The sequence below is a fragment of the Pseudophryne corroboree genome, chromosome 3 (genome assembly GCF_028390025.1).
Source record: "Pseudophryne corroboree isolate aPseCor3 chromosome 3, aPseCor3.hap2, whole genome shotgun sequence".
Taxonomy (NCBI): domain Eukaryota; kingdom Metazoa; phylum Chordata; class Amphibia; order Anura; family Myobatrachidae; genus Pseudophryne; species Pseudophryne corroboree.
The window spans coordinates 13,639,459-13,650,528 of NC_086446.1; the positions used below are offsets into that span (position 1 = coordinate 13,639,459).

At 43.3% G+C, this 11,070-nt stretch overlaps 1 protein-coding gene across 1 annotated transcript; it reads left to right on the top strand.

The window, feature by feature from the left end:
- Positions 1–1,363: 1,363 nt before the first annotated feature.
- Positions 1,364–10,569, top strand: LOC135056947 (gastrula zinc finger protein XlCGF57.1-like). Its single transcript, XM_063962727.1, has 3 exons — positions 1,364–1,505; positions 7,439–7,747; positions 7,809–10,569. Exons 1-3 carry the CDS (start codon positions 1,364–1,366, stop codon positions 9,119–9,121), a joined length of 1,764 nt encoding a protein of 587 aa, XP_063818797.1. The 3' UTR covers positions 9,122–10,569.
- The last annotated feature ends 501 nt before the right edge of the window (positions 10,570–11,070 follow it).

The window sequence follows — 11,070 nt, forward strand, 5'->3', positions numbered from 1 at the left end:
GTCCCCATCCTCTATATTCACAGGATTGTACAGAGGAGAATCACAGGACCCCACAGGAGGATCAGGTAGGTGGGAGGAATACGTACGATTTACATGCACCCTCTATAAGGTGTTGTGGTATTATACTGTTTCACCTCAGTTTAATCTGACTGTATGCAAATGTCATTATAGTGTTTTTTTTGTTTTTTTTTAGGAAGAACGTCTGTCTGATATTAAAACAGAAGATATAGAGGGAGAAGAAGAGACGTATGTGACTGATATAAAGGCAGAAGATATAGAGGGAGAAGAAGAGACGTATGTGACTGATATAAAGGCAGAAGATATAGAGGGAGAAGAAGAGACGTATGTGACTGATATGAAGGCAGAAGATACAGAGGGAGAAGAAGAGACGTATGTGACTGATATAAAGGCAGAAGATATAGAGGGAGAAGAAGAGACGTACGTGACTGATATGAAGGCAGAAGATATATAGAGAGAAGAAGAGACGTATGTGACTTATATGAAGGCAAAAGATATAGAGGGAGAAGAAGAGACGTATGTGACTGATATAAAGGCAGAAGATATAGAGGGAGAAGAAGAGACGTATGTGACTGATATAAAGGCAGAAGATATAGTGGGAGAAGATGAGACGTATGTGACTGATATGAAGGCAAAAGATATAGAGGGAGAAGAAGAGACGTATGTGACTGATATAAAGGCAGAAGATATAGAGGGAGAAGAAGAGACGTATGTGACTGATATAAAGGCAGAAGATATAGAGGGAGAAGAAGAGACGTATGTGACTGATATAAAGGCAGAAGATATAGAGAGAGAAGAAGAGACGTATGTGACTGATTTAAAGGCAGAAGATATATAGAGAGAAGAAGAGACGTATGTGACTGATATGAAGGCAGAAGATACAGAGGGAGAAGAAGAGACGTATGTGACTGATATAAAGGCAGAAGATATAGAGGGAGAAGAAGAGACATATGTGACTGATATGAAGGCAGAAGATATATAGAGAGAAGAAGAGACGTATGTGACTGATATGAAGGCAGAAGATATAGAGGGAGAAGATGAGACGTATGTGACTGATATGAAGGCAAAAGATATAGAGGGAGAAGAAGAGACGTATGTGACTGATATAAAGGCAGAAGATATAGAGGGAGAAGAAGAGACGTATGTGACTGATATAAAGGCAGAAGATATAGAGGGAGAAGAAGAGACGTATGTGACTGATATAAAGGCAGAAGATATATAGAGAGAAGAAGAGACGTATGTGACTGATATGAAGGCAGAAGATACAGAGGGAGAAGAAGAGACGTATGTGACTGATATGAAGGCAGAAGATACAGAGGGAGAAGAAGAGACGTATGTAACTGATATGAAGGCAGAAGATATAGAGGGAGAAGAAGAGACGTATGTGACTGATGTGAAGTCAGAAGATGTAGGGGGAGAAGAGGAGACCTATGTGAGGGAAGATCATCAGTGTAAGGAGAAGGAAATCCCTACAGATATCATCACAGGTCAGTAATAAACACTTATTACAGAAAAGAGTCACATATTCTCTTTGCTCAGTCACTACAGCAATCTCTTATCCTACACCCTCCTCTGTACAAACTAATGAGGAACATGTATTTTCCCAGTGGGGGAGTCAGGAGACATCAGCCCCTATTATACTCCTGCTGTCCCCCTCACATCATGTCACTGAGTATTACAAGCCCAGAGATCTGACCAGTCTCCTACCCATACTCTCTGGTGTATCTCTTACATCAGGAGCCATCAGCCCCTATTATACTCCTGCTCTCCCCTCACATCATGTCACTGTGTGTTACCAGCCCAGAGATCTGACCAGTCTCCTCCCCACACTCTCTGGTGTATCTCATACATCAGCCCCTATTATACTCCTGCTCTCCCCTCACATCATGTCTCTGTGTGTTACCAGCCCAGAGATCTGACCAGTCTCCTCCCCACACACACTCTGGTGTATCTCATACATCAGGAGCCATCAGCCCCTATTATACTCCTGCTCTCCCCTCACATCATGTCACTGTGTCACCAGCAGCCATACTGTGTGCTAGCAGTACCTCTGCCTATGGTATTACATGCTATATTATGTACGCTATGGATGTGTTATTTGTGGCATGGTGTGGCTGCTTGCTGGGGCACAGGCTCGGGGTTCCTCATGCCACGTGACACAATGCTTAGGAAATATCTGGCGCAGCTCCTGTCATGTATCCACATGCTCCTGTAACATCCGGCCTCAGGGAATTGGCTAATGAGCGGCTCCTGTTACTGAATTGGCAGCATCTGAGTCTTGCTACCGTCGCCTTAGGTATATAATACATTTATTGAGCTTGTCTATGGGAACCTGCATTCAGAATCCTGCACCTTCCCTGCTGATTACCTGTCCCCTGGCACTTGGATGACGGCCTTCTCTGGCTTCTGATCCATGGCCTTAAGGTCACCCCAATGGTTAGTAATGGAAGTATCTTCAGAAGCGTTCACGTCTAAGTAGGAGGACAATGCCTCTTGCAAAATTATGGTGCCTTCAGCATCCATTAACATATAATCCTGCAATCTTCAAGGTGGTAAAGGAGGAGTAGTGGGAAAAGATGACCAGGACCATATCAGAGGGGTGGGATCAGACCATGAAATTGTTGTCGGTAGAAAAACTCAAGTGACCAGGTTCTGGCATACAATGTGATAAATATGGAGACTGACACAGGACATATTATAAAGATAAGAATTTATTTCTCTAAGTTACAACAAAGAAAACCTGCAAATAACAAGTTATACTCCGTTACAATAATAGCAAGAGCAAATTATTATACTCAGCTCTTATCTCAGATGTTATAAGATCTGTCCCAGATGATGGTCATCGATTATGTAGTTTAAACAATATAGTTCAGTCGCCCTCAGGGTCCCTTTTTAATAACTCTGTCTGAATTTATTAAACTGAGGTGGGTTTATAGAAATCTGTATCTGCTGCAGACAGAACCGGCTATCGGAACTAACCTGCTATGTGTAATTGTCTAGGCTTTATACCCCTGCAAGGATACGCTAACATTGTCTTACCAGATATTACATTCAGGGTCTGTGATGCTGGGTGCAGTAGTCCTTCAGTATAACATAATTTATCTTATCCTGGACAACTGTCCCCTTCCACCTACTTATGAACACCATACCCCAAACATCTTACTAGACAGTTTCCATCTGAGATTCTGATAACAGGAACATATATCTATAATAATCAGCCAGCCTAAAAGCTGTGTATATTCTTCTCACTAATCCTAACAAAATGTTCATATATAAAGCAATGAGGTCATACATATACAAAATGGAGTTACACATGGACAAAATGGCATCTAAAAAGTATTTAAAAAATATCACCCCATACACAAATATATCAATGCGAGGGATCAATTGTAACGACCTAGAAGAAGGTCTATTCTCTAATATGAGCTGTGTACAGCAGAGTAATAAGTATAATCACGCACACCTGGATGTCTAATTCTCTGAGTATCATAGAGGTCAAATTCAGCTAATAAAGGGAGCATGAGGAAGCTGAGGAACGGGCGGCATCACTGGTCTGTTCATCAGTAGTGGAGGATCTATCAAGATGAGGGTCTGGAGCAAGAGTAACATCTCCCAAAAGGAGAAGTGCAATTTCTTATAGATTTTTAATTTTTTTTTTAAAGAAATCGGGGCTGTCAGGCATTAGGGGCATAGAGAGAAGTGAGGGGGACATATTTATAATGAATTTTCCCAACTAGAATCCAATATCTACCATTGCAATCCACCCACTTGCTTTCCAGTTGAAAGGGGCATGATCTATTAGAAAGGGTGGCTACACCACAGGGGATATAGCATGTTGGGTAGTTATTGGTAAAATGAGGGGGAGAGTGCAATGGAACATGTGATTCCTGAATGGCCACCACCTCCGCCTTCTGGTCAGCAAAATATTTTAGTGCAAGACGTCTCTTACAGGGAGAATTGAGACCTTTTACATTGAGACTTAAAAACTTCACCGTTGATAGACAGATATCAGATTATGGTATGAAACCTCTAGGATCATCAGTGTAAAGTCCAATAGAGTATGTAGGGTGCGTGCATACTTCAAACTATCAAATAACAGAAAAAATAAATAAAATAGGGAACAAAAATGGGAGACAAACAGAAATAGCGTCCATAAAGGAGCTAGAGATTTCGTCACTAGTGTACCGTGACAGAAAGGCGGAATAAGGTGGCAGTCGGGCCTAAAAGAGATACCCACCGACTACCCCAAGTAGCCATACGAGAGTGCAAAATATAGTCATCATAGTAACAATTGTACAAAGAAATATCAAATGTCAATGTATCCAAAGGATGTAAAGGCCAAGAACATGGCCTGATATCCAATTTAGGTTCTACCAACACCGTTATAAGGGCAACAGGATGTTAGACGAATCAGTCATGCTTTGCCTGAACACCTAAGCATTATGGAAAGGAATAACTAAAAGTAACAGTGGAAAGAATATCAGACCGTATACATTATAGCAATTAAAAAGCACAGGAAATAAAGATAAAAAAAATACGTTTTATACCCATAACAAGAACAAATAAATCTGGCCCAAAAATAGATCCATGCCCAGTAACTTAGTCCCAGTTGTCACATGTTATAGTAGGAAACAGATTCTCAAAGTGTCTGCAACAGTCTTAGTCCTTTACCATATTACTTTGAGACGGAAGACAACTCCTCCGGGATTGGTTTAGCTAAAGTGTCATGAAGGACTGTCAACAGGAGTGTCCCACTCTTTCAGAACAGCAGGGCCATCCTCAGGTGATGGTATCACTGTGAAGGCGCCGTTTTGCATTACAATAATCTCAGTAGGAAAGCCCCATATGTATTGCACATGTCCTTGAGTGGAATAGACGCCTTTTGGCCAGTGTCACAGAAGAAATATTCGGATATAGCTGCAGATTATCCAGACACTCAGCCGTGGATGAGGAAAACAAAGCAGCCTGTAGAATGTGTTCTTTAATATGAAAAAAGTGGACCCTGAGCAGAGTGTCCCTCAGTGCTTGGATAGAGGCCTGTTAGGACTTTGGGAGTCTATGGATCCTATCAGTAAGAAGGTCCACGGCAGAAGCCTTCGGTAAAAGTTTCTGAATGAGGTCCATGGCATAATCATAAAGCTCAGCATTTGTAACAGAATCCGGAATGCCCATTATTCTGATATTATTTCTCCGAGACCAGTCTTCTAAATCAATGACTTTATCACGAATGGAGACCATGTCTTCCTGAAGGGTGTCATGTGCTGAAATCAGATCTTTGTGAGACGCAACATTCTCATCTTAATCTGTACGAGGGCCAATCTCACTGATATCGGACCTCAAAGCTTGAATATTAGAGTTAAGTTCTGAGGTTATTTCAGTCCTTAAATGTAAATAACAGAGAATGTATAGAGCGTAGAGTAACAGGACCATCTAGAGTGTCTTAAGACGTCTTCAGCCATTACAGCTGGGCTGTGCATTTACAAGTAGAAGCAGATGATGTTGTAGCGGTCTCAGAAGGACCACCTGAATTCGAGGTACCAAAGAGATGGACAGGAGGGTCCGATTTTGTACCTTTTGAACCTTTTTTGGAGGCACGGTAAGCTGGAAACAGCAGTAGTACGCTGTCAGGAGGTTACATCAAGATGACTCAGTTCAAAATGACATTCTTAGTCGGGGTGACGGGAGTATACGAGCCACAATTTCAAGTAAACATGATGTAATGCAAATTAAATAACACAGTAATGACTGAGAAATTCCACTAGACGTCAGCGTGATCACAGAAGTGAAGTACTCAGCACAGAAAGACACACGTGGTAAAATATAATCGTGAATCAATCCACAATATTTTATACTGTGAGGTTGTAATAAATTACGGTGTAATGAGCTGTGCTCAGATGATTCTTGATACTATGCTCTGCATGTAGACTGAGAGGAAGTAGAATATAGTTGTACCATATAAATAGGTAGTTTCACCTCCAGGAAAATGCTTCAATTCAGTGTAGTGACCCCGTTCCAGCTGTCAGGACACTTATTTAGCAGCTTAGATCAATTTCAAACCTTATTGAAGACAGATGCAGAAGGCAAAGCATGTGATGGCCAGGGTTAGGATCCAAAATGGCAGCCACCTCACTTCCCAATATCACCACCGGGGACTGTGGGCAGCCCGTTCTGTCCCAGCAGTAGCGGGAGCTGCGCACCCGTATGTGCGGGACAGTGAACTCCCGCCCGAGGCAAAAGCATCTCCAAGTCAGGAGAGACTGGTCGCAACCAGCCCCGAATTACAGCCCGCGGCTTTACTAGGCCGCGGCGGTGAACGGTGGCTGGTGCAAGCAGAGTTATGCGGCTATAGGACAGGAGGAGGGCTGGGACTTAATAGATTAGGTCTTGGTCCCAGCGGCGGCTGGGAGCTGTCAGGTAGGGTAGATAAGAAGCCACTTAGTGAGGAGAACTCCAGAAAGCACGTCTGGATGGACTCCGCCCACGCCCCTCTTATTTAATATTTTATATACTTACAGTGGTGACGGTTTGGTACATCCCTGCAAAGGCAGATCCAATCTCTTTCTCATCAGACTCTGCTGTCTTCCCTGCACTCTCACTCAGATGTTCACTGCTTTCAGTAGCACACATATGAGAAGCAGAAGTATGGCGGCAGCTGTATAGATCCTGATATGTAATTCTCTGTATCGTACTTGCCGTATACACATCCTTATTACTATTGAGAGTATGGAGGAAAGACACTGATTATGTGGGTGTTAAAGTGGATTATAACTTAGCAAATGATGATTGAAGGGTATTATATGGTGTATTGCATGTAAAGTACCTTGTTCCACACCTACTCTGTTATAGCAATATACCTTATATAAGGGTGAGTAACACATGTACAGGCTTACCAGCGTATGAACACACACGTAAAGGAATGCTACCTTACCAATGCTTCCAGGAGTAACGTTAGGAGACATTTCTCTGATCCATCAGCTCATATGACTGATGTTATTGTTCATCTAGAATCTCCAATTCATACGATATGTTCCCCATCCATTGTTTTACATTGGTGCTGACATAGGACTTGGCGAGTGACTACATCTCCATTTATACTTCATGGTTAGTTACCAGTACAAGAGAGATATATCTAAGTCTTATTATAATATTACATTTGTTATTGTGAGTGTTCTCAGGAGGGTGGACACAATGATAGTCTGAGACACAATATTATAAAGCCTTCATTAAAAAATATGTTTTAATATACACACATTTACAATTAAGTGTCCCAGAGAGTCGTCTTCTCCTATTGTTTACAAGATTAATATTGTTACAGAAAATTTCACATTTCCATAATGTATTTTACTTCCAGCAGATGGACACACAAGCAGGAATATCTCCGAAGGACATCTAATGTTATCCCCGGATTGTGAAATAAAAGATAATGACAGTAGACCGGATTCTCCAAGAGATGATCCTATTACCCCAATTATACATCCAGCTCTATCAGCTGGTCCCTCTGATCCTGGGAAATGTTCTCCTGATCACTCTGATATTGGTGCATCTGTTACAGCTCTGTTAGTAGATACAGGGTTTCCCTGTTCTATAGATGCCAAATGTTTTACACAGAACACAAATCTTATTACCCATCAACCAGCTAAGGCAGATGAGAGGCCACTTCCATGTTCTGAGTGTGGGAAATGTTTTACACAGAAATCAGATCTAATTACACATCATCGAAGTCACACAGGTGAGAAGTCATTTCCATGTTCTGAGTGTGGGAAATGTTTTACATACAAAACACTTGTAATACATAAGAGAATACATACAGGTGAAAAACCATATTCCTGTTCTGAGTGTGGGAAATGTTTTACATACAAAACAACTCTTGATTGCACATAAGAGAAGTCACACAGGTGAGAATCAATTTCCTTGCTCTGAGTGCGGAAAATGTTTTACCTGGAAATCACAACTTGTTATACATCAGCGAAGTCACACAGGTGAGAGACTGTTTCCATGTTCTGAGTGTGGGAAATGTTTTGCACACAAATCAGAACTTGTTAGACATAACAGAAGTCACACAGGTGAGAAGCCATTTTCTTGCTCTGAGTGCGGGAAATGTTTTATCCAGAAATCACAACTTGTTACACATCAGCGAAGTCACACAGGTGAGAAACCACTACCATGTTCTGAGTGCGGAAAATGTTTTACCTGGAAATCACAACTTGTTACACATCAGCTAAGTCACACAGGTGAGAAGTCATTTCCATGTTCTGAATGTGGGAAATGTTTTGCACACAAATCAGAACTTGTTAGACATAACATAAGTCACACAGGTGAGAAGCCATTTTCTTGCTCTGAGTGCGGGAAATGTTTTACCCGGAAATCACAACTTGTTACACATCAGCGAAGTCACACAGGTGATTATCTGTTTCCATGTTCTGAGTGTGGGAAATGTTTTGCACAGAAATCAGATCTTGTTAGACATAACAGAAGTCACACAGGTGAGAAGCCATTTTCTTGCTCTGAGTGTGGGAAATGTTTTATCCGGAAATCACAACTTGTTACACATCAGCAAAGTCACACAGGTGAGAGACCGTTTCCATGTTCTGAGTGCGGGAAATGTTTTATCCGGAAATCGCAACTTGTCACACATCTGCGAAGTCACACAGGTGAGAAACCACTACCATGTTCTGAGTGCGGAAAATGTTTTACCTGGAAATCACAACTTGTTACACATCAGCTAAGTCACACAGGTGAGAAGTCATTTCCATGTTCTGAATGTGGGAAATGTTTTGCACACAAATCAGAACTTGTTAGACATAACATAAGTCACACAGGTGAGAAGCCATTTTCTTGCTCTGAGTGTGAGAAATGTTTTACCTGGAAATCACAACTTGTTATACATCAGCGAAGTCACACAGGTGATTATCTATTTCCATGTTCTGAGTGTGGGAAATGTTTTGCACACAAATCAGATCTGGTTAGACATAACAGAAGTCACACAGGTGAGAAGCCATTTTCTTGCTCTGAGTGTGGGAAATGTTTTATCCGGAAATCACAACTTGTTACACATCAGCAAAGTCACACAGGTGAGAGACCGTTTCCATGTTCTGAGAAATAAATCGGCTCTTGTCGCACACAATAGACGTCACTCAGGTGAGGAACCATTTTAGTCTTCTGGAGTATACTACTTATTGCCATGTAATGTTCTTCAAGGTTCTTATCCTATCTCTTATGCTTTTTGCAATATACATGCTACCACTGGGTATAATTATCAGACGTCATGTCCATATCTACCACTGCTATGCAGATGACCTGCCTTTTGCTCCAGGTACTGAGAACCCAGTACCAATCCTAAATGGTTGTCTAGCTGAGCTCCAGGTGTGGGTGATGCCAGTTGCCTGTGACTCCGTCCTAGTGAAACAGATCCTTATGATAGAAGCTCACCAACAAAGGGCAGGGCTACAGCTCAGCTTTGCAAACCAACCAGACTTACGCTTGGGGGTTCAGAGTTACAAAATGCTGATCCTGTGTGGAATCTTGGTGTCCTAGATGGTGGAATGACAGATATCGGGTATCAGCCACAATCAGATCCTCATCTGAGGAACATAGCCAGACTCCAGCACTTATTTCCTTCAGAAGATCTACCTACAGTCATACATGCACTTGTATCATCACTCATAGAGTACTGTAATGTCCTCTACCTGGGTCTCCCAGCAAAAGAATTGCACCGCTTACAGCTTGTACAGAATGCAGCAGCCAGGATGTTACCTATTCAGCCCGTTCCTGCCACATAACACCCATTCTCTGCTCCCTTCACCAGCTGACTGTAAAATGGTGACTCTGGGCCTAATTCAGGTTGGATTGCAGTGTGCAATCCACACGGAATTATTGAGAAAAAGTTGCGGGCGCATGCGCAGCACCCGTCCTGCATATGCGCCTGCATTCTCTGCGGAGGGCAGCAGAAAATGCGATTGCTCCTTGTTAATCAGGCAGAGGTGGTCACGGGGTGGGGGGCAATGCTCCATTTACAGGAAGAAGATGGAGATTTGCAAGTGCGGACAGGAGGTGGACAAACGGGGGCGTGATCACGGTGGCTGCATGACATCACACGCAGCCGTCGCGATCGAGGAGAATGCGGTGGGGCTATGCTGTGCCGGCAGGATGCTTCACTAATTTCTAAGATAAAGCAGAAATTGTGGAGCGATCGCAATTTCTGCTTCATCAAGGGGGGGAGGCGCCGGTCAGCATACTGGGGTGGCCTTTCCCTGCGATGAGTGGCCCCTAGCACGCTAGAAAAAGGATTGCAAATTCTGCTAATAAGCAGCATCTGCTATCCTTACTGATTTACTGTAGGCACCCTATTACAGAATCTTACTGACTCTCCCAGCCCTACATGACCAGGGTACATGTACCAGAAGCAGCTTCTGCCTCCTTACTGCCCTGGTTACTTCCATCTGTTGATGAAGGACTGTTAGTAGTACCATAAATCCCCACGCAGTGCTTAGATGTCAGGGGGAGACAGGGCGGTGGCAATAGTGGGGGAGAGACCGTGGGTGGCGGTAGTGGAAGGAGACAGGGTGGTGGCAGTAGTGGGGGGGAGACGGGTGGCAGTAGTGGAAGGAGACAGGGTAGGTGGCAGCAGTGGGGAGGACAGGGCGGTGGTAGTAGGGGGGGACAGGGTGGGTGGCAGTAGTGAAAGAAGACGGAGGGTGGCAGCAGTAGGGGGAGACGGCAGGTGACTAATGGAGGGAGACGGGGCAGGTGGCAGTAGTGGAGGGAGACGGAGCGGGTGGCAGTAGTGGGGGGAGACAGGGTGGGTGGCAGTAGTGGGGGGAGACAGGGTGGGTGGCAGTAGTGGGGGGAGGCAGGTCGGATGACCGCAGTGCAGTACCAGGGACTGCTGAAGGCAGTAAAGAGCTATATGGGTCCCGCACAGAATCAGTTGATAATTAGAATTAATGATGATTATGCTTCCTTATTTCTAAGTAATCCCTTGTATGTGATAATTTATTGTTGTTTGCTGTGTCAGCCTTTATTTGGGTTCTGTGTAATAATCCTGAAAGTAGT

Bases quoted from the DNA above. Each gene is read 5' to 3' on its own strand.
- LOC135056947 (XM_063962727.1), top strand. From the start codon at position 1,364: ATGAAGGCAGAAGATATAGAGGGAGAAGAAGAGACGTATGTGACTGAT. The intron at 1,506-7,438 runs GTCAGTAATAAA...GTGAAATAAAAG, and splicing joins CCCTACAGATATCATCACAG to ATAATGACAGTAGACCGGAT. The intron at 7,748-7,808 runs GTGAGAAGTCAT...AACACTTGTAAT, and splicing joins ACATCATCGAAGTCACACAG to ACATAAGAGAATACATACAG.